Source organism: Dermacentor andersoni, chromosome 9, assembly GCF_023375885.2.
Source record: "Dermacentor andersoni chromosome 9, qqDerAnde1_hic_scaffold, whole genome shotgun sequence".
NCBI lineage: Eukaryota > Metazoa > Arthropoda > Arachnida > Ixodida > Ixodidae > Dermacentor > Dermacentor andersoni.
The window spans coordinates 99,060,000-99,084,448 of NC_092822.1; the positions used below are offsets into that span (position 1 = coordinate 99,060,000).

At 46.1% G+C, this 24,449-nt stretch overlaps 1 protein-coding gene across 1 annotated transcript; it reads right to left on the minus strand.

Annotated features, from left to right (window-relative positions):
- Window positions 1–1,618: 1,618 nt before the first annotated feature.
- On the minus strand, window positions 1,619–19,722 carry LOC140213330 (ATP-binding cassette sub-family C member 2-like). The gene is made up of 5 exons (XM_072284578.1): window positions 19,693–19,722; window positions 18,201–18,359; window positions 14,410–14,576; window positions 3,966–4,160; window positions 1,619–2,581 (listed from the first exon to the last, which is right to left on the minus strand). The coding sequence occupies exons 1-5, from the start codon at window positions 19,720–19,722 to the stop codon at window positions 2,431–2,433; spliced, it is 702 nt and encodes a 233-aa protein (XP_072140679.1). The 3' UTR covers window positions 1,619–2,430.
- Window positions 19,723–24,449: the final 4,727 nt, after the last annotated feature.

Here is a 24,449-nt window from a genome sequence, read left to right on the forward strand (position 1 = left end):
GGCGCCTGCATGTATCGGAAGTTTCTGGAATGTTATCGATGGTTCCATCCGCTGTCTGTGACCGAACCTTGTGTATCTGATGGCATGTGTGCGCGATGCTAATAATGTATAACTTTGTGGATGGCGCGCGGGTCCCAGCGATTACTCTGGAATATTCGACGACTGATGTATAAAAGCCGACGCACTTGAACCGCTGATCAGATTTTCGACGATCGCCGAGTGCATTCGCCGCTATCGTTCTTTGAGTGTAGCCTGCTTTTGATGGAACAAGTTCGCCCAATAAAACGCTAATTTCGTTGATCACAGTTTTGCTGCCTTCTTCACCGTCACTACCACGTGACAATATTCAGGCAATCTTATCTAAATATATTCGCGCAAACCCACGCGCAGACTTCACGGCGGCGATGCTAGATGGCACTGCGTATCCATAGGAATGCGCGAGAGAAACCCCGGTGGCACACATGTCTCGTGCAAATGAATGACAGTGTTCGGCGGTGGAAATATGGTGTCTCACGATATTGCTTCAGTTCTAATCGTATTAACGTCGAAATCCATCTTGAGATAGGCTCTGCCGTAATCTTTTCAGGCTGTGAATCAGGCGCCGTCTTTTAGTTATCTTTAGCATCTAGAGAATGTAATGACATCATATAATATGATCATTAAGTGTGCAATACAATCTACAAAGCTTTCACGTAGGCGCAAGGTGGATGTTATGCTTAATCTGGAATTCTGAAATGTCTGCGTCTGTTTTACTATTTTTCTGCAGAATAGCTTGTGAAGGTAGCTGTAGGCTTCCTATTGCCGAGCGTTGGCCGCCCATAGGCAGAAGGCCTTCCAGGGACTGTCGTTCCGCAGTGCAGACGATAAGGCCTATAAGGAATGGTGTTCGTCCTACACTAAGCCCTTCTACACGGGCCCGTCTGCACGAGGCTGTACGGCTCTAGAAGGAACAACGGGCTCATGAATAATGTTCATGCTTGGGTAGTGGATCCATGTGCAAGTGTATTTTCTTATTGTTTCTTTTCATTGATTTAGTTTTTAATAAAGCCACTCCCTCACTCACTGACACATACCGAACTCAATGGCAGCAAGGCCTCAACTTTTCTCGATAAGTCTGCTTAGGTTAGTCTGCCTTCGACGCGAAGGTAATCGAAAAGGAATAACGCATCCAGAAAAGAGCTCCACTATTACATGATAATAAACTGAGTCTAAATACAGATAATTAAATACAACGACGCAAAATGAACAAGCTATCTAAGGGAGGAACAAAATAGAACAGGCGGCAGATGTATTCCGGGCAATTCGCGGAGTGTGCTTGTCCTACATTTGCTTAAGCCTGTTATACCAATCGCATCATGCACACGATACGCTATTTCGATACCTGAGAGATCTCATTTCAGCATGGAAGACTTTAGGCAAAGCCTATGGTGCTGTTTTTGATACACTCGTGTGAGTGCTCAGTTGCGGGTACTTCAGCAAAGCAAGTGCCGATGAAATAATCGCGATATTATCTAGTTTATACCTAAATTGCTATTTAGTTGTTTTTTATATGTAAATGTACTGTGCATGCCAAGAAATAAAGTCGAACAAGTTTTTGTAACTTTATTTGGTGTAGAACTGCGTTTTGGCGTTACAGGGTTGAAACAGCCGCACCTCTGCATGTCGTCACTATTACAAGCAGCAGTATTGTGCCCTGTCCCTGCCACTTCACCCTTTCCCAGTTCTTTAGTTGCACTTTATTGAGCGTGTCGCTTTTAAAAAGTTGTTCTTGGTCGCCGGTTTTTACACATTTCGCACGAGAACACATAAACGTACAAAAATTATACGTTTGCCCGAACTGACCCCGACGCACGGAAACTAAAACCCATATGAAACCCCTGATTGGGTCAAACACTTCGGATGGAGATGGGTAATTCAGCCACCCGGCAAAAAAACTATATATATATATTTCTTGCTTTTACAACTACTTCGGTGCTTTATATCCACACTACAGTGATAGCTTTGGCATAGTCACAGGCGATTTTGAGGCAACGTTTCTATTAATGATCTGTTCATGTTTATTCGTGCTATTCACCTCCAGGGGTGTAGGAGAGAGAGAAAGAGGCAGAGAGAGATGAGGAAGGCAGGGATATTACCAACTCAAGAGTCCGGTTGGCTACTCAACGCTGCGGTAATGGACAAGGGGAAGAGAGAGATGGGGTAGAGAGGGGTGTAGCAATGGTGCGCAACACTAGGGGTGGTAAAATACGAAAAAAACATTTGTAGTGCGTTTGCAAGCAGATTGCCGAAGAATGTCATTTGTCAAATATTATTTACGCCGTTTTCTAGGACCTTATAAAGTTGCTTATCATAATTAACACTTAACGCAACGTGAAGACAAACCTTACTGCCGAACTTAGAAAAAATGAAAACTGGTATGAGATCAGTCTGTCACAAGCAAGTACTGATTAGATCTGGCTCCCTTCCAGCGCTGTAGATGCCGCACTCAGCAGCCATCCTGTAGAAGACAGAAGACGTGTCCGAAAGCAGCGTTTGCACGGAGTCGAACTCTCGAACTTTCCCGTCTTCGAGCACGAGTATTCTGCAAGAGAGGAAATCAAAAATAAAAACAAACAGACAACGCTCGAAATGTTAGTTACTTACATGCATTCGTTACCTAACTTCTGCCCGAGGTCATTACTGTGTGGGGACTTGCAACGATAACGAAGTGTCAGCTTGCACGGATAGATATTATATCACATGGGACGTCGGAATAACACACATCACAATACGCACTCTACCAAATTGCACCTAATTTGCACAAAGAGCTACACGTTACAAAACAAATACACGCAAGGATTCTATGCCCCTCGAGTCACAGTGGCGCATACCGATTACGGAGGACTGACGAAAAAATGGCTACATACCGATTGGCAACGGTTGTGATCCTCTCCAATGTGCGAGACAAGAATAGATGCATGCTGATCAATGCTCTATGTTTTAGAATTTTTGCATTTGTTTACGGTAACATTTATCTACTTTCACTTCATATTATTATCATCTAACCTTTAATTTGAGAACGCGTCGTTAATCATATCGGTTAAATTATTTTACCCTAATTATTTATTTTTTGAACCCTCGTATCGCCCGATTCATGGCCGACCGACCCGAGTAGATTGGGCAATTTTACTACGGCCTCACCGCAGCTGTCATGCAGTTCTTATTTTGTTGTCATGAAACCTTCAAGTAATGCGCCCAAACGTGGTAATAAATCGAACCCACTACGAAATGCGGCCTGTGCGTGAACTTTCAGGGCACCCGCCGTGGTTGCTCAGTGGCTATGGTGTTGGGCTGCTGAGCACGAGGTCGCGGGATCAAATCCCGGTCATGGCGGCCGCATTTCGATGGGGGTGAAACGCGAAAACACCCGTGTACTTAGATTTGGGTGCACGTTAAAGAACCCCAGGTGGTCAAAATTTCCGTAGTTCTCCACTACGGCGTGCCTCATAATCAGAAAGTGGTTTTGGCACGTAAAACCCTATAATTTAACTTTCAGGGCAAACGAGCTAGTGGTCTATAGCTATAAGGGATATGCGTACCTGGCGCTGCCGTTTATCTAGGCGACACTCCGTACGTTTAAAATCTAAAATGCGACTTGCATCTTTAGCACAACAGAAATACCATCTACAGAATCACCGATAGAAATCCGCAGCATGTAACTCGCGTAGTAACTCGCATGCAGAAATACTGAGAAGAAGGTGCATCGAACTAGGCAATCTGACCCGTAATTGTGCATTGTCACAAGGCATCCCATTGTCACAAGTGCGCCAAACCATTGGCGAGTTAATGTTATAACGGCAAAAGAGTCCGGAGTTCTCCTGTATAGTGTATCACGATCACACGGCTGAGAGAAACGTCAGGTGCCTACGAACGGAGTCCGCACGCGGGTCACACATGCTATCGCCGGAATCGCGCCTCCGCCTCACCTGTCGTAGTCGAGGACTGTGTGAACGCGGTGCGCGACGGTGAGGAGCGTGCAGTCTGCGAAGGCCTCCCTCAGCGCCACCTGGATCAGGCGGTCTGTGTCGCCGTCCATCTGTGACGTCGCCTCGTCCAGCAGAAGAACCTTGGATCCGCGCAGGAGGGCCCTGGCCAGGCACACCAGCTGCCGCTGACCCACACTGCGGGGCGTGCAATTGTAATTAGAGAGCCAACACCTCCTTCCCGACGGAGGATCGAGGCGCTTTGAACCATGACGTCACAAATCCTGGCTGGACTCCTGGGCTAAAAGCTGCAAGAAAACAGCCTGACGGGGCCCAGGAGACGATGAATGTTGAGATCACACGAATAACAGTAGATTACGTGGCCAACAACTACTCCTGTAACTTTTGAACACGTGTATGTCTGCCGATATTGAGCTTGATATTAAGATCACTAGAGATAACTTTTGTAGTTATGTCTGCGTGCGTCGACAGTGTGGTTGCGCCGTCAGGATGTGAAAATGAGGGGGGACACATGGAGATCCGTACTCCAGCAATCTCGTGGACACCTCAAGTATTCTCGTTCAGGCTCACATGTAACAACACATTTGTTCTTTGTCAGTAATTGGTCTCAGTTAACCTCTAAAGTTGCTACTGATAGGTAGTGTAAGAACACTACAAAAAGTTGTTAAACATATATTTTCGCATTGTGACAGGATATTAACAAACACCACCTAAAATTTTCGATGCGCGTACTCCGGAGTAACGCCACTACAGTGGGTGCTTTATGTGACAAAATGACTTTTTGAACGCAGAATACCTGTCTGCCATAAAAGAAAAAGGAAGTTAGTGGGTTTGCACAGGACACACTTAAAGAGAGAGTACATTGGAAAGCAATCGCCAGCTCTAAAAATGAAGACTGCTAGCTGTCCTATACATGTGGTCACTGAATGATTTTAGCGCGAAAGTTCCTCTAGTGGTGAACTTCTGAAGTTCTGAACTTTCTGAAGAACTTCAGAGCCAGAGGGTGGATGTATTGCATTGAATTGCGTTAGTTAAACGCGCTGTATCGTGCATCTGGTCTAGTTTTCACACACCTGCTCTGAAACGAAAACTGCAGCACAAGAGGATGCCTGCCAATCGGTACAACTAGCGGGATAACGATGGCACTGGTCAATGAAACATAGCGAAAAGACATTAAAAACTTCCTTTCGACGCGCGTGAATTACAAAGCATGTTTTAAAACAAAGTGATATGATGCATAACGAAATAAAGCAAAAAACGATAGAGAATAACGCATAAGTAATAAACTAATTATTAAGCTGTACGCTTGCATAACTCTGCCGACACTATTAAGAAAGCACGAGTGAACGACACATCATTCGACTAGTATGGACGTGCCGCAACTTTTAAGGAGACAAAGCCCTGCAATACAAGAAATTGTTCAATTGTTCTTTCGTGTACACATTGGAAAAGTTGAAAAATAGCTTCTAATTGTTTTCTATGGTTTCATAGAAAGCGCAACAAAGTCAGATGCTTTACAATGCATCTAAAGTCACAACCTCGAAGCGCAGCTAACTGATTATGCATACGTTTGGGCAGAAAACTCGAAAATTCTAGAATTCACATTTTCGACAACTTGATTTGCCGAGTTCGTTCCTCTTTAACATATCTTCAAGCAGCGCGAAGAAGACGAGGACAGGAATCGAAAACGAACAGTACGAGCACTTAAGTGCCAACTGAAAATTATATTGAAGGAACAACCATCTTTATATCATGTCAACAACCACCAACGAAAACCAAAAGCGTGCTTCAGAAACCTATAGTGTCACAAGACATCAGGTTTTTGTTTTTTTTCTCGCAAAATTCACAAAAAGAGACAGGTTGTAGAAGCGTACTGCATTGCTAAACAAGAAGATAAATCTGTCAGTGCAGCGTCATTCGGTCTAATAAAACTTGAGAGCTATATTTATTAAACACCTGTACTTATAGGCTGTACGCGTGCCCATCAACCTCTTGGTCTTTGTTAGTGTTTTTCCACGTGCTTTAAAGCTGGTTGTTCTTTCAAGAAAATTTTCAGTTCGCGGTTTAGCGCTCATCTTGCTGTGCTTGTTTTCGATACCCGCCCTTGTCGCCTTCGCGCTGCTTCACTTCATACCGAAGTTTTCACGTGCTACAAATATTGCGGGACAAAACATGAGACAAGTTTTGGCCGCTACTTCATCTTTTCGGACATTTGACGATCGGTGACGAATTTGGTGACTGGAAGTTTGGAATTCGGATGTTTACGCGGTTCTTGCTTGTCGCAACAAGGCATGTCTTGGCTGCGCTGCGTTGCGTTCATGGTGCGCTCTCAGGCAGAGCTAGCTGCTTACGTTATTCGACATGGCTCTCATGCTTTTGTAGCGGAATTCTGAGCTAGAGCTATGATGCGGCGCTCGTACTTGTCACTTGAAATAGTAAGACACGACGTCCCGTGAAATGATTCAGGAGCGTCTGTCCACTGATCCCGATTGGGAACTTGAGCCCGACACTTAGCAGCTTAGCAGCTATTTGCGACTCCAAGTCACAAATAGCAAATCTTTAAATTTTTACCTTGCGCTCGCCACCTAATGGCGGTGTCGAGAAACAGCCGCTCCAGGTTCAGACTTGAAGCGAAAGGTGGTCTCCTATCACGACATGCATTGAATGCTTTGTAGTTCTCAAATTAGTCTTGATGCCACCGCGCACAAGCCCGAAAATGAAAAAAAAAGACGGAAGTCGAAATAATTATTTTGTATATTATGCGTGTCATTGGGGGGGAAAGGTAGCAATGTAGGAGTTCATCTTTTCCCCCAAAAAACAGACGACGCGCATCACATATCTACTTGGATAAGAAACTTCTGCATTTGGACAAGGTGACTCACACTCTGCTGGTCTGTTCGACACACTTCACACAGATCGACTTGTTTCTCGCTTGCGTTTCAAATTGCGGATTGTACTTTTTTTGTAAGCAGGTGTTTAAATAAATTATAGCAATGGACACCGAAGCTTCATTTGGCTTAGGCGCCGATTTTTTCCAAAACCACTTCAGTGCCACAAGGCCGTGTGTGCAGGCTGAATGCTTTCTGCTTCGTGCGCGCAGAACATGTACAGAAAAGACATTTGCCGTGAAACCATCTTCGAGTGCTCGAACTGCAATGGCTCGCATGACGCCGCTTCCAAAGACTGCCCTCAAACAAGTACGCTATCCTCAGAGAAATGGTGCAGAAAAAAAACTGACTCGTCATCCCGGCCCTGCGAAAGTGAATGTCCAGCGAAACTGTTAAAAAGCATCCCTGCAACTGCTGAAATGGGTATGCAGTGCTTTATTGCTTTAGAGTAATGGTAGTAACAATCGCATTATGGTAGCTGTGATACACTGTGATGGGTTGCGCGAGCACTTTCTTTACATTCTTGGCCAAGATTAAATACAAACACGATCTGTACCGCGTGGTATAGATTTTGGCATGCAGCAAGCCTCCACTGATCGTATTGACGTTTTTTCCTTTTGTGGCTCCTCCTGGCCATGTTCATAGGACTACATAGGACTCCTGGCCTCCGGAGTCCTATGTTTTGCCTACCCATAGCGGTGCCGCAACAACAATAAAATTAGTCACTATGCTGATTTTTTATACATTGTTACGGGGATGTTGGGAGTATAGAAGATTGTATTTACAATATATGTATATATATATCGTGAGTCAGAGTTGTTAAGATGGCTGACCACCAACAACACGCAGCTGCAAGCGTCCCGCGATCTTCTTCTTCCTCTCTTCTTTCATCCTTCCGTAACAGGACCCTTGGGTGGTGAAGCGCCGTCTCGGCGCGTGGCAGGCGAAGAATTACGAGCGAAGTATGGCTTCAGCCGCGAAACGTGGACGACGTCAGCAGGCGTCGGACTTGAGGATGCATCAAACTGTAGCGGCGCAATCTCGTAATTTACGTCGTTAACTTGACGTAGGAAGGACTTCATAAGGCCCTGTGTAGCGAGAGAGAAGCTTCTTGGAGTGGCCAACCCGACGACATGGCGACAAAAGGAGTGCCCAAGCACCTGATGCGAACTTAACATCGCTAAGGCACCGGTCATAACGCTCTTTTTGTGTATGCTGCGAGGTTTATAAACAATATCGGGCGACTTGACGTGCCATGTGAGCGCGATCGATGACTTCCCGAGCGTACTCAGTTGCAACACGTGGCACAGAAGGGAGGATGGTGTCAAACGGCAATGTGGGGTCGCGACCATACAAAAGATAAAAGGGTGAATATCCTGTGGTGTCATGTCGGCACGAGTTATACGCGAACGTCAAGTAGGCCAACGTGGCGTCCCAGTCGAGGTGGTCATTGGAGACGTACATCGACAGCATCTCTGATTGTGCGGCTGAGACGTTCCGCAAGACCGTTCGTTTGTGGGTGGTAGGCGGTGGACAACTTGTGCTCAGTGGCACAAGAGCGGAGGAGGTCGTCGTCAACTCGTGACAAGAACGAGCGGCCGCGGTCTGTAAGTAACTGTCGATGTGCACTGTGGTGGAGAATGACGTCGTAGAGGAGAAAATCGGCGACGTCTGTTGCGCAACTAGTCGTCAACGCCTTTGTTATCGCGTAGCGTGTCGCGTGATCAGTAGCGACGGCCATCCACTTATTCCCTCTAGCCGACGTCGGAAAAGGGCCAAGCAGGTCAAGGCCTACGCGAAAGAAGGCTTCAGAGGGAACTTCAATTTGATGGAGTCGTCCGACAGGTGGCAAGGGAGGTTTCTTCCGGCACTGACACAAATCGCATGTTGCGACATAACGACGCACGGAGCGGTAGAGACCCGGCCAGAAGAACCGGGGTCGTACGCGGTCGTATGTACGCAAAGCGCCAAGCTGTCCCGCTGTCGGTGCATCGGGAAATTGTTTAAGAGCGACGGATCGCAGATGACGAGGAAGGACAAGGAGCAACTCAGGGGCTTCAGGGTTGATATTGCGGTGGTAGAGGATGCCGTCGTGCAGAACGAACATGCGGCACGTGGCGTCAGTGCTGCCTGATTGCACTCCGGCGATGATGAGCTGTAAGGATTAGTCGCGTTGTTGTTCAGCGCGCATGTCGGTCATATGAGTAACAGCCATCACGCAGGTACCCGGATCATGCGCAGCGGGCTCCGGGGATCCATGGGTCGACGAGAGAGGCAGTCAGCGTCCCTGTGCGGACGTCCAGACTTACAGTCGACAACAAACGCAAATTCCTGGAGCCGCAAAGCGCAGCGACCAAGCCGCCCTGTCGGGTCCCGGAGCGAAGACAGCGAGCAGAGTGCGTGGTGGTCTGTAATGACCGAAAACGTGCGGCCGTACAAATATGGCCGGAACTTGGCGTCAGCCCAAACAAAGCCAAGCACTCCCGCTCGGTGACAGCAGGTGGCTGGCGTAAGCTATCACACACTTGGTACCATTCTTTTGTTGGGCGAGAACAGCGCCGATGCCATGGCCGCTTGCGTCAGTGTGGACTTCGGTCAGTTCAGATGGATCAAAGTGGGCAAATATTGTATGAGTGGTCAGAAATCCGATGAGAGCGGCGAACACGTGAGCCTGCTCCGGGCCTCATGAGAATGGCGTGTTCTTCTTTAGAAGATCTTTCAAGGGCCAAGCAAAGTCGTCGAAGTTTTTGACAAAACGGCGAAAGTAAGAACACAGACCGACGAAGCAGTGCACGTCAGAAGCAGAACATGGCACAGGGAAAGTGCGTACGGTGCGAACTTTTTCCGGATCTGGTTGGACACCGGCTGCGTCAACGAGGTGTCCCAACAAGGTAATCTGACGGCACCCGAATTGGCACTTCGAGGAGTTCAGTTGGAGGCCGCCTTTGGGGAAGAACGCAAGAATGGCAGCGAGTGGGCAAAGGTGGCTGCCGAACGCGGGAGAAAAAATAATGACGTCGTCAAAGTAACAGAGACAGGTGGTTCATTTGTAGCATCGCAGAAGAGAGTCCATCATACGTTCAAATGTCGCAGGAGCATTGCATAGGCCAAATGGCCCGACTTTGAACTGAGATTCACACGGCGTGATGAAGGCCTTCTTCTCGCGGTCCATTTCATCAACTGAAATCTGCCATCTGCATCGAATCTCCATCGAAGACCGATGGACGAGAAGTGTTTAGCTCTGTGCAAGCAGTCCAAGGAGTTATCGATGCGTGGTAGTGGGTAGACGTCTTTTCGCGTGATTTTGTTTAAGTAGCGATAATCGACGCAAGAACGCCCGGTACCATCTTTCTTTTTCACAAGGATGACAGGCGAAGCCCAAAGACTGGCTGATGGCTAGATGACCCCTTTGCGGAGCATTTTGTCCACTTATGATTGGATGACTCGACGTTCAGCATGCGATACACGATAGGGTCGCCGACGAATAGGATTCGTGTCTCGAGTGTTTATACGGTGCTGAACAACAGATGTTTGGCCTAAAGGCCTGTCGCCGAAATCAAAGATGTCACTGTACGATACAAGCAGGAGACGTATGTGCGTGGCCTGTGCAGAGGCCTGGTCAGGTGCAATGATTTTCGCGAAGTCATCCGTAAGGGAACCAGAGCTGTGAGTTGCAATTGGTGCTAATAAACCACTCTCGGCATTCAGACTCTCAGTATCAAATTTGTAACCATTAGAAACACTGGCCAAGAACATGCTGGCCGGAATCACTTGAGGGCACAAGCTGAAATTCAGAAGCGGTAGAACGACGTCGTTATTAGTAACCGTGACCAGCGTATGTGGGACAGCTACGTTCCGGTTCAAAAGCACGTCGATGATGGGGCGAAGCACATATTCAGCGTCAGGAACCGGTGGCTGGGCGGTCAAAGTGACGTAACTGCCTCGGGTGACAGACGCACATTATGAAGCAAACACAAGTGCAGTGGTGTGGTGCTTGGAGCATCGGCGACTTGAGGCAGTTCCAACTGAACGCGCAGTCGATGAGAGCAGAATGAATGGATATAAAAAGTCCAATTCAAGGATAACGTCGCGAAGGCAGTTCTCGATCACAGCAATGAGAACAGAAGTGGGGCGGCCGGCTATACTTAAACGCGCAGTACACATTACAAGAACAACCAGCACGCCGCCGTCAGCCATACGAAGCACTCGGGCAGGTGCTAGGGTGAGGACATCTTTTAAACGTCTACGTAGGCTAGTACTCATCATAGATACGTGGACTCCAGTGGCAACGAGTGCTTGGACAGGCACGCCGTCTATTCTAACGTCTATTACACTTTTCATCGTGGGCGCAGACAGAGGATTTGCAGCAGTAGCCGGCAATGCAGCGCCATCTCCGAGGGCTGCATTTCCTAGTTTTCCGGAAAGGTTGTCGGCGCGGTTAGACTCGGCGGTGGGCGAAACATTGCGGGCATTTCCATAAAAACGGCTCAGGTTGGTGGGCGTGTGAGGTGTTCAGGGCCAGTAGTTGTGACAGTATCGGGCGACATGACCAATGCGGCGACAGGTGAAACATATCGTCTGGTCGTCCGCAGTTCTCCATTCAGTCGGGTTGCGATAACGCGGAGAGAAGCGTCGGGGTGGAGCGAGAATAGTTGAAGGGCATTCGTTAGCTGTGGGATTGGCGACAGCACACAGACTGCAAACCAATGTTTTCAAGTTCCTGGCGAACGATGGCTTGTACGAGGGGAAATAAAAATGTGGTAGCATCAGGGCTATGCGAACACAAAGCTGCGAGCACCATCGCATGTTGGTCACGTCTAACGATTCGCACCACGTCCTCGGATGGCGACGCATGCTGCTGTGCGGGTTGATCGTCACACGTCGACGTTGCAGCAGCATTAGGAAGTCTGGCGAATCGTTGCAAGACGCGTCGGATTTTGGCCTGCTCGAGCTGTCGGCACTATTTAATGACTGCATCAACTGTAGAGCAGCTCTTGCACGTGAGCAGATTAAACGCGTCGTCAGGAATGCCCTTAAGCACATGCCCAACCTTCTCAGCTTCTGTCATGTCGTCATCGGCTTTATGACAAAGTGCCAGCACGTCCTGAATGTACGAGACATAGGACTCCGTGGGGGATTGGGTACATGAGGCCAGTTCCTGCTTTGCGGCAATTTTACGGCCGGCTGGTTTGCCAAAAAAATCTGTCAATTTCTAGTTGCATTGGTCCCAGCTGGTTAGCTCCTCTTCATGGTTTTCGTACCACACCTTTGCCGTGCCTCTTTGGTAGAACAACAGGTTAGCTAGCAGAAGCGTAGGGTACCATTTGTTGAGTTCACTCACGCGTTCGTACATGGCCACCCACTCTTCAACGTCGGCGCCATTGGTCCCGCAGAAAGTTCCAGGATCCTTGGGTTGCACAACGACAACCGAAGGTGACAGCGACGTAGCATGGGACGGTGACGCAGGAGGCGGCAACGACGTTGATCCCGAGTGCTCACCGTCATTCATGGTGCAGACGGTGATGCGACGCCCGCTGTGGAGATCCGTTTCCAGCCGTGGTACCCTGCAGCTCTCACCCCTATGTTACGGTAATGTTGGGAGTATAGAGGATTGTCATTACAATATATATATATATATATATATATTGAGTCAGAGTAGTTAAGATGGCTGGCCACCAACAACACGCAGCCGCCAGCGTCCCGCGATCTTCTTCCTCTCTTCGTTCATCCTTCCGTAACAATATGAAAGACTAGTGACGTCACTCCTCACATCGTAAGCTGCCATCGCCGTGGAAGCTTGCGCAAGAGTAATCTTTACCGGGAAATGGATAGGTGCATGTGCTTCGCATTGCTGGCAGGAGCGCCTTATCATCAATGACGTAGTTTGGATGTTAGTATTGTGCTTGTTCTTTATTGAAACTAATTCTGTGCTGCATGTTGTACGCGTGATAAAGAATATATGCACTTTTCGCTTCAGTCACTGATGGGTGTTTTTTTTCTCCTGAGGCTGATGCCACGAAACACCTCGACCAAATGGAGGCTAACAGCATCGTTGTAAAATTCGACGTGTGGAGACGCCACTGGAGTTGTGCCGCATCGCCGACGTCACCACCGACGGTCTCATAGGCAGAATACGGCTGCTGTGAAGGTGACGTCTGCATTCCCAGTAGTTATCCCCAGCGGCGCACGCATTGAATTTGAGGACACATCGGAGACCTAAGCCGACACTGCTAAGTGTTCCAAATAATGGCCTGCACTATCGTACGCAAAGGCTGTCAAAGAAACACGTTGTGCGCCACACGTGCTAATGAGGTACCAACTGCGGATAGACAAGTCGTATACGTGCTACGGTCGTTGACCAACGTCATCCGTGTACTCTTAGGCAACCAGCACACATCTGCTTAAAGTGCAATGTATGTACTGGATACACAGAGTGCAACGCTGGCATCCCCTGAGCAAAGGAGTGCACGACGAGCAATCATAATTTCCGGCACAGAAAATTCAAAAGTAGCCTTGCCGGTTGACAGCAAAGAAGATTGTGCGATTACTTCGCACAACTGCCTGGGCAAACAATTATATATACTTCAGCGTGTTTTGATTTGCCTTGCACATGTGTTACCCTCTTGATCTTCTTCTGCTCTGTATTTCTCATTTACTTTTGTTCTTCTTTTTCTTTCTACCCCGGCGTAAGGCAAGGAACTGTGTATTTTGCTTTGTTCTTCGCTCCATCTTTCATGACAATAATCTTCGATGGGTTCTGCGACATTTACCTGTAACAGTGCGTCTAGCGTAGCGTTATACTAGAGCGAGTAGCAACTCCCCCAGTTTTCCGTCTTTCTGAACCACATCACAACTTTCTCACAAGACGTGCGCGACACAAACGTCCTATATCGGTTTGATTGTGCGCGCGCTTAGTTCTAACACGTAATGTCACAGCCTGACTACGTCCGTACGGTGCCTTCGTTGATTTATTTAATAGCAATAGCCATTATCAGAAACTTCTTGCGTTGGCGGCTTCGCGCATCGCCATTGACAGATGTCGTAGCAGCCCAGTAGCCCCGATTGTCAGACCATTTCATGCAATGTCAGCCAGTGCTCAAATTAAAGAAAAAGAAAACAGAAGACACCGGAGATGGCGTGCAGCCTGGAGCAGTTACTTCTCCGGAGGTATCGTAAAAACCAACTTCACAATCAGAACATGTTGCTACAACTCTTCAGTTTGCTCTCACATTGGAATGCGCTTCCGCGGCTTGTTCATAATGAGAATAAACCAGCTCGTTCGGACACCTCAAGAAACGGTGAAAGGGCAGCTTACAGTTGAAGTACTCCTCAAAAAAGAGTTATCACAACTGTTTTTGTTCTTCGAGTGCATATAGTTTTTCGGTTTGTGACATTCTAAGCAATAGTTGTACGAATATGCTACAGCTTCTGCCCTGATTTGGCAATATATTTCTGCTGGAATGACATCTAAAACATACGGCATTATGGTGGTAACTATAAACAAGTTTTATAACAGCTTAGCTAGAAACCTTGATCACCTAAGGTTGCTGCCACCATCCGTAATCTCCAGAAGCAGCCCCCTGACGTCACCGGCGACTACTTTTGCAAGGTGTGCTTTCTCGAGCGCTTGCCAGATTTCTCCATCTGTGTGGGAATCTGTAGGATCCAGGTTCATTCGCAGTGTGCCCCTCACCATGCTTGGGTCCTGAAAATTGGACAAACAATTTTTCTCAGTGCGTCCCAGCCATAAAACCAAACGCGTATTTCTACGTAGGAAACAGGGCCCGTACTCGTCCAAGATAACAACGTTTCCTCACTGGCAAGACTTCAGGTACATGCTGTTAATGATAGCGATTGGCGTTACAACAGAACTGTTCCACCGATGGCCGATAACGGATGACAGTGTCGTATAAAAAGTTCCTTGACTACTAGCTCTCGAGTGACCCTTATTGTGTCCCTCCCCCCCCCCTCCCTCCCACAAGAAAATAACTGCAAGAAGTAGATACGTCAAATTGCCTGCTGCCTTCCTTGACATTATTATAAGAGGCTATCTCTGCTAAATTTTGCTAAGCAGAATGCAAAAACTTATATACAAGTTATATATACATATATTTTAATTCAACCCTTCGGAAGCGTTTCTTGAGGCTCTATACAGCAAATTATTGCTTTAGTACGGGCTAAGTGCTCTGTTTTATTTGTTCCAGCATTTTCATCATCATAATAATTTATTACCCTTTAAAGGCTGCTGTTTGGGTATTGCATAAGGAGGAGCGAACACAAGAGAAATGAAACGCAGTAGTATAGTGATGTCAGATGAAATAATCAAGAGAAATACAACACACAACAGTCATTTTAATAGTTCAGAAATGTACAAGTGCAAGATATGTTTTCCAAAAGGAGGTCCTGTTGTCAGCGACTGTATTGGATCCCCACAGGGTTCCAAGAAAAGAACAGCTAGAGGATAAGTAATGTAATCTCTTCCTATACATTTTAATATAAGGGTGCACCTCTGTTAAACTTTTCCTGATATTGAAAGCCAAGCCTTATAGTGGGGCTATGCCTCATACATAAAGCCTTTTGAACTCTCTTGTAGGCTCTAAGCAGAAAATTATTGCAGGATACTATGGTCAATAGTATTGCACTGCCTGCTTAATTCAAGCTCACACTGCGCGCTAAAGGCAAAGCACTTCGAACGCTACAAGTAAGCCACAGCAGCGGACATATTCGTGACATCTTTGAAAGCACCTGATTCATTATATACTCCCTCGCACAACTTAAGATCATTACTGAGGGGTGTCATTCGCAAGAGTTAAGGCAGTGGTCAGTGTTAGACAAGTGGCGTAAAAAAGTTTTTCTTTTTTAGGATTCAGAGGATTGCTACAGCAATGACCAGGTTTCAGTTGTGCTCACTGTTAATTTACAGCAACTGAATGCCTCTAGATGTGATGCACACTCTCAGAGAATTAAGTGGTCAAAAGCCCCATTGAAATGCTCGGTAGTCCGTTCAGTAAAAAATGCAGCACCTCGAGCGCCACCGCCCTATAAATCAAGACATTTTAGCTGAGGGTCAGTTGCTGGGTGTTATTGATGCAAAAACGTCAAGTGGCTCGAAAGAAAAACTAAGACAACACGGGCGCGTACGTCTGGAGCAGCGGAACGACACATGAATTCCCATTGGCTGCGATGCCACGTCACGAGGCCGCCTCGACGGAGCATAGCGGGCGGAAGGGTGACACCGTAACACCATGTGCTGCACCAGCGTGCCAAGTGTAGCGCGAGGGGTGAGTGCTTCGTCGCGCAGGACGTTGATGGCATGCCGCGCTACTGGCTCGGGCAGCACCTACCTCTAGGGAACGTTACTCGCAGCGCAAAACTCGAGGCACCGCTCAGCGGCGGCGAAATGGAAATTAATGCTTTCGCATTCCCTACTCGCAAGAAGTGTTTAGGTGGGCTCAGATTTCTTTAATTATACTGCAATATGCTTGTACCACTTTTCATCACCCTGGAAACGCAAGCGGCGAGAGTGAGCTGCAAGACGACCGACGCACAATTGGTGGGAAAGTAAAATAGTCGCCGCGATTTTTTGAAGTTTGGTGGCGCAACAAATTCATCAATGCTTTGATACGAGGCATTGTTTACTTTTTCCGCACCTCTCGTCGAATATGTCCAAAGGGTCGATGTTTTGCAAGACGCAGTAGTGACATTTCAGGACTGGTCAGCGAGCTTTGTCTAGTTAGCGAAAGAATTATCGAACGAATAGGGACTCGGCTCTGTGCTCTGATAAAGAATTGCACTCTTCTTGAGAAATCATGAGATTATACTAACAATGACAGTAGAATCGTAAACGATTGTGCTAATAATTGGTAACTGCGTTAAAGAACGAGACAGCACAACACTACTGAATTAGGCGATTAGATGAGAAGTACACATAAAAACGTACAGAAACCATCGAGGATGATTGTTAACATAGTAAGTGAATAACCGAACGGTTCTCGAAAGGTATTGACTTATTAAAGTAACAATGCTGTTGAAGGTGCATGCTGTTTGGAGTGAGTACAGTTACGCTAGATTAGGTAAGGTTAGAACAACAGTCTTTGACTGACTCAACGATCTGGCGCTACCGTAGGCGCGCCTCAAGAAGGCATGAGTTGTCCTTCGCCGGCCAATGCGGCCCGCTACTAGGTCCGTCTAGATCACGCGTCCTTTGCGTTGGCGGTGAGAGTTCAACGACCATCAACTTCCGGCCACCGACGATCTCGAAAACGACCGAAACAGCCAAAGAAAGCTGCTGGTTTTCAAACAGGCACGGTAGATAGGATTGTTTATCGTAAGCGTGGTTAATCACGTGCTTTTAGTGCCTGGCGCGAGCAGCAACGCACAACCCTAGCGTTTTCCCGTAATCATCATCCGTGCATTCAAAACGCTATATCGGACGCTACCTGTATGCCGAATTATTCGTTTTTCTTTGGCGATTGGTACGGTCTCAAAAACTTGCGCACCGTGTTATATCTCAGATATGCCGACTATACGCAAGGCGAGCGATTTTAGCGCTCGCAGCAGCTGCCCGAATGGACCGCTTTAGTTGAACCCCACATACGCTTCGCTCCCCTCAGATTTGACGTACTGAGGCGCTGCAAGGAAGTGCGTAGGTTTTGCATTTCTTGATAAGCGCGTCTTGCCGAGACACGAGCGACTTCGCTATCAGCTCGGCTGAAAAACGACCGAAGTTCCAGGTGGACGCGGGACGAGTTGCAAAATAGTGCGCGCCGTTTTCGATGCTGCTGCTACTCCACAAAATCTGGTTGGAAAACAAAGCATATCCCCACTATTCTAATCGGTCATATATCACCGCTTCTCGTCCACCTCAGCTAGAGTCCGCGGCCAGTTAAAGTGCTTGTGCTCTGCCAACAAAAATTCTAGGGCTAATTAGAAAATAAAAGCTGATTGTTCCTGACGGAAGTGTTACCTTCGGCTGAGTATTGATGACGTGATCTGCAAAAAATTAGCTAAGACTTTTAGGTTTCATTCTAAAACCAGTAACACAAAGACGCACGTGGACCACGTATCGGTACGGCAAAATTTGCAAACCTACGCAGTATCGGTAGGAACATACCTTTCTTGCTCATGCGAAGGACACTTTTGCAAACGGTTAGATCGGTGCGACTGCTACCAGCGTGAGTGCTGTGCGCATGCGCATTAGCGTTTCCGCTAAGCGGTTGTGCGGAAAGTGCTAGCACGTGCAGGTCTGACCGAAGCGGGCCGTAAGCGCTCTACTGTAGCACTCTTATAAACAGCGACGAATTTTTGACTATCGGCATCTCGCATTTACCTGTGGGATAACGGTGATGCTCCTTCGCAGCTTGCGGAGGGGAACGTCGGCGATATCCACGCCATCAATGAGGACGCGACCCTCTGAGGCTTTGAGCATGCGCAGAAGTGCGAGCACCACTGACGACTTCCCCGCTCCGGTGCGGCCCACCACTCCGACCTGAAAGCGTACGCGTCAAAGCACTGAAATCGAGCCAAAGCTGCTTCATTTTCTAAAAGAAGTATGGCTAAAAGAAGGCAGGCTAAAAGTTGCATTCAGAACGCTGACAAAGGCCTAGGACACATTGTAAATGCCAGTGGAAGGAAGGAACGTATCATTAGCGAGCGTAACTATTTCGCAAACATTCTAAGGGTGTTTCACAAAGTATCGTACACTTTCTTTTCTCATAGTAAACGACGTGAAAAATAAACGTTGCAATACGTTGTGTTTATTCACTTCTGACTAACTATATAGAAAAAACCATAACGGCAGAACCCATCTGTCGAATACTGTAGGGGGTAAAGCGATTAGCATGCAAGCAGTGTAGCGACAGGCCGTATTGCTGAGGTCACGTTTATTTAAAATCTATTGAGAACATTCTGAAGTACGCCAAAGAGACAGACACGTGTCTTCATGTGCCTTTTTTATTTTGCGTCCTCGTCTGTGTGCCCTACAATAATACTCCAAAATGCCACGCCAATAAGCCCGCACTTCAGAGGAAGCTTTAGCTCGAGCCCAACTCAGACGCGTCTATTCAAATACATGTAAAACACAAAAACGTTTTTCTGAGATAACCCCTGGACCGATTGAAATTTGTTGCACTTGAGAGAGAAAGTTAAATTCTAGTTACTGTTGGAAGCGGAATTTCGATTTAGGACAAGAATTTTGTTGCAAGAATTTTCAAAAATACGAAAGTATGAAAAAAAAACAGAAGCACGATGTTCGCAAATTTATAGCTATGCATCAAAAAAGATATAGCGGTTCTGTAAACAGAATCCATTAGATCACTAAAAGGGACAAATGCGATATGTCATGTTACATCTTACGTGAATTTCTTACCTTGTTTACAAGGGTTCTGCAAAAGCTGTATTTCCATACTACAAATGTTTTTTGAGATTCTTGTGTAGCATATCAATTTTGTCCGCTTTAGATGTTCTATTTGATGCAATTCACAGAACTGTATTGTCATTTTTCGTTGCTTAGTCACAGAGTTGTAAACTTCATGGTGTCGTTTTTGAAAATTTTTGATTTTTGACAATTTGTAATAAGAACTTTACAACCTTAATAAAGAATTAGAAACCAATAGCCTCCAGATTTGAAGTTTTTCATTTAAATGCAAGAAACCTCATCAAATTCGGTGCAGTGGTTGCCGAGAAAAACGAATTCTCGTTCTACACGTATTCAGATAGGAGCGCCCGAGCTACAGCTTCCTCTTACACGCTAGTTAAAATCCTTCTGGGACTTGCGCTGCTTCGGCAGTGTGCGATGGACAATGTCTCCGGTACTGGCGCACCTTTCTAAGGTTCTTGCTGGCCAAGGTCATTCATGAGCATGACGACGACGCGGTGACGACGATGGAATGATGAAGAAGGAATGACGTCAATGGAACGACCGAAGCTGTGGGACGACGACGTCGCGATGACGATAACATGGTCATCCTGAAATGTTGCTTATGGCATAACGGTGGCAGCGCGACGACAACGGCTTGAGGATAATGGGATGAAGACGACCAGTGTATGACAACGATCGCATGACGACAATTGAATGAAGATGCTGGACTGACGACAATGACACGACCAGGACGTTAGGACGCGGACGGTATGACGACGGATGCATGATAGCGACTGTCGGACGACGATGTAATGGCTAAGCTAGCGCGACTATGGCGGAATAATCACTACTTAATGAAGACAACACGATTACAAAGAATTATGAAGGAGGAACGGCGTCGATAGTGTGACAAATGCGCTATGACGGCAACGGCGTGATGCCAATGTGATTACTTTCCGTGCCGATAACGGCACTAAATCACAGCGTGACGATGGCATGAGAGCGGATTTGCGACGACAATGGAATGCCGACAACGGCGTGACAAAGTTTGTTTGCGCACAAGAAGTTTTAAGATGAATCTGTTCCAACTAGGCCGACTCGCAGTTATGCTTCAGTTAAGTTAGAATGATCACGACAGAACGACCACGATGGCACCACGACGAAGGCATGAGAACGTATGCATGACGACGGCGGCCTGGCGAGAATCAAAAGACGAAGCTGCAGTGACGACGGGGAAGCGACCACGACGGCCTCACCATGGCATCATGAAAGATAATGCATGACGATGGTATGATGACACCGGCAAGACGAAAGACGGATCACAAACATCGGATGACGACGATGCAATTAACCACCACGACAGCATCGCGCCCTGGTGACGCTGCCGCTATAGCTCTATAGCGAAAAGCTATAGCTAAGCTATACGACAACTCGGTTCTCTGGACCTGCGTAGAAGACATGACGACGGCTGCATGACCAGACTCATAAGGCGAAGGTTTCATGAAGATGATGAAAAGGCCACGAGGGCCTCACGCCCACGAGCACATACGTAGTGGCGGGAGCGGGTCGATAACTTGGGTCAGTGGGTCGGCGTAAAAGTCTAGACAGGTACGCAGTCTCAAAATGCGGAAGTAGGCAAAATATGCTAATCGCATTAAAATTAACGTGTAACACTAGCACAAAGGAACGTAAAACAGCTAGGTAATATCTCTACACAGCGTTAATGTCTATAGTTAGGTGAAATGTACTCCTAACAGTGTTTCTTGAAAATGCTTTAAAACTTTGATTTGGCTACTCGTAATGAGCAAATTGTGTTTTAAAGATTTGAACTAGCGTCGCATTCAAAAACGCTGCGCGGATCAAGGTTAAGGACAATGAGTAAGTGAAGTAGTAGCTTGCGATAGAAGGAAGCTGAATGTTCTGAAAATTGCCGTGTCCAGCACGGAAGTACTAAAATCAGTTAAGGCACTCGTAAAAAGAAGGAATTATATCGTATATTTCAAGGGTAAATTTCTTTCCTAGGACCTACAGCCAGAAAGTACCAGCGTAGGAGTCATTTCTGCAAAACAATCACCTGATCAATATTGTTCTTTCCTGTCGAGGACAGACTAGAAAGGAGCGGTTTAAATGTGACGAAAATAAAGCTTAATGTAACTGGGCTTTATTTTAACGGGTATTAACGTTCGTTGAGCAGACAGTATGTCCTCAGGGATAGGTGCACAAAAAGACATGATAATTTGATAGCCTAATTGGCGGTATTAAGAAGCTTGTGAAAATGTTAAAGTCGGGCTATTTTTAGCTTCATTTCGCTGAGCACCTGCATTCTTTGACAAGAAGTTCATTACGTTTACGTACCAAGTTGTTTTTGTCGTTGCCAGCAATGCCACGCTGTTAAACATTGGCATATACACAAGCGAGCAGCTTGCTCGCATTTAAAATGTCATTTATGCATAAGCTAAAGAACAGTGGCCACAATGGGCTTCATTGGTACAGTCAGCTAACTATAGGTAGGAAGGATTAGTGGGGTTCGTGTTTTCGTACACACTGTTTCCAATAATTAAATAACCCTCCTAAAAGCTCCGCCACGTAGTCCCCACCATGACAGCTTCATTGCCAAAATGCTGTTGTTAACACAGTCAAAAGCCTTGCTAATGTCTGTAAACAGATCCATAGAAAAATTACTCTGCGTCTTCGTTCCGCGTCATGTATGTCATATGCGGTCAGCAATGCTAGTTCTCTGCATATCATATCAGATAGGCATGATGACAATTCCTAAACCCTCTTGAAGATGGCCCAAGGACTGGTAGTAGTCGTAAGTTAACTGCTGTGTGCTTGTCACCACATTTATAGATGAGAAAGATTATGGCTACTTTTGCTGTACGAAGAAGCGTTCCTGATAAACACCATAAAGCCCAAATACCAATTACCATCGAGAAAAAAAAATGTTTGCCTTTAATGCTGGCCACAGTGCGTAAATTTGTGCGTAAATTCATGCTAACATAATAACATATATTTCAGATAAAATAATTACTGTAGTAAATAATTTTTAAGTAAATGGTTTTCTCAACTCACAACATGAAACTCTTCTACGGCGTGTCAAAACGCTGATATTGCGTTTGCTTTACGTTTCCAAAGTTTAAACCAGAATTTTATGATATTGAAATGAGCGTATGAATAATGAGCCGTTCTGCTTCGAGTCGAGCTACCTGAAATACCTGTATATAAGTTATAAGTGATGTTAAAATTATTTTCCGCGCTTTGCTTTTTATTGGCTCTTAAAAACCACGTGAACTTCCCATTTCTATTAGAAATGATTTTAGGCGCAAAAGCTAAGACGCGGACAATAGTATAAAAGACACGGACAGGCGCACATGTGTCTTGTATACTGTTGTCCACGTCTTATTTTTTACAGCTAAAACCATTTCTAAAAGCCATGTACCGACTAGCCCGGAAGCAGACGTTACTCCCGATTTATAAGAGGTAATTAAATATATGCTGATAACAAAATTTCCAAACTGTATCTCACTGTTCCTATCTCGATGCTGCTTACATGTGCCAGATGTTGTAAAGATAAAAAAGATCGCCACTGCAACGCTTCCATAGCTTCAATTTCGTTAAGTCTCTCGTTTAGTGCGGCGCCGAATGCATGTAAAATGATACTAATGCTAAGTTGTTTTGTGCAAACAGTGTTAAATGTTACCAGTATCTTGAGGTTCCATCAGATATGGTGCACATCTTGTTCGAATTATCACACATTTTTTTGGCAACCTCCAGAGCAGTTGTGCTGGTTGTGCGGAGGTTACGTGCACAAGCATTCATTACGTCGTTTTCATATTTTACGCGAATGTGCCTGAACTACTGCTGGTTAAGGAAAACGCCACATTTTTGCTAGTCTGATAATACTTAGCATTTCTATACTAATCGCCTATTATCAAAATACAGATCCAAGTTCTTGCGTGTATAGAGGTGCACAAGTGCTCCATAATTTTCCTCAATCATTGTTGTAAAATTTTTATAAAGGGGTGGTTGAATGTTACTGTCCGTGAGCAGAGTTAGTGCTATTAAAGTGACGCCCATTCATACTGCAAGACTGGTAAACATACCTTTTCCTTGTGTTTAATGAGAAATGTGATGCCTGTGAGCACATTGGGCAGAACACCTGGCTTGTACGATGCAGAAAAGTTCTGGAATTCGATTTTTCCTTCCTTGGGCCAGTTGCACAGGGACTGCTCTGTCTTCTGGGTGGCCGGAGCATCACTCTGCGCGGGAAACACCCTTAGCTGAGACAAACGTTCACTAGAATTATTGGTATGGTGGCTTCCCAACTAGATGTTATTTTAGAAAAAGTGACTGCTACACAAATATTTATCGTTCGTTGTACACTCGGCCCTCTAGAGAAGAGAATATTCTCTCTTATTTTGTTACGCGAAATCAACTTTTAGCTACATTTACCATTAGGAACCAAAAATTATTGACTGGTTCATATTCCACTGTGTATTAAAAGATGTGCATTGTAGACCATTCTGGGATTTGATGGCTTGGGCACCTAAAAAACCCGTATAGCGTAATTAACCACCGACTTATTATTGCAATGCTCGAAGCCTATCTGAAAGCACGGCAGAGGACACACATAAAAGATAGGTTGTTGTCATAATCAGAAGGTGGCCAGGCTGCAATTGAGGCACGTGAGCAATTGAGGCACTTGAAGTCGAGCTATGGGGCCTCGCCTGCTGTTGATAATACGCACATATAATTTTTGTTCAGAAATGTTCAGACAATGGACTGACTTTTATCCTATAGCAAAGCATACACGCTCATATAGCAAAATTAGCCATCTCTATCCTATTATTTTTTGTTTACTGGAGCATCGTTTCTATCGCAGCCTCAAGGTATATTTAGATTTTACTTTTTTCCCATGAAGGTGAAGTGCTTCCTTTCCATTTTGACGAGTACTTCGCCTGTGAGCATGACACGTCGACAAAGAGTGAGTTCGCACGGAACGCACCGAAAGCTTCTCACCTCCGCTGGAAGTTCTGCGAACTCCAGACAACGTTCAAACGAGACGTTCACCTGAAGTACGTTGAACAGCATCATGCACAGCGACATCAACGAGAGCGGGACCTGGGCAAAAGCAAAAAACAAAAAAGGGAGTAAAGGATTTGCTTTCTTGCGTTCTCATTCATGAACACAAATATTTTCTAAATGTCCTGAAGTGGTGCT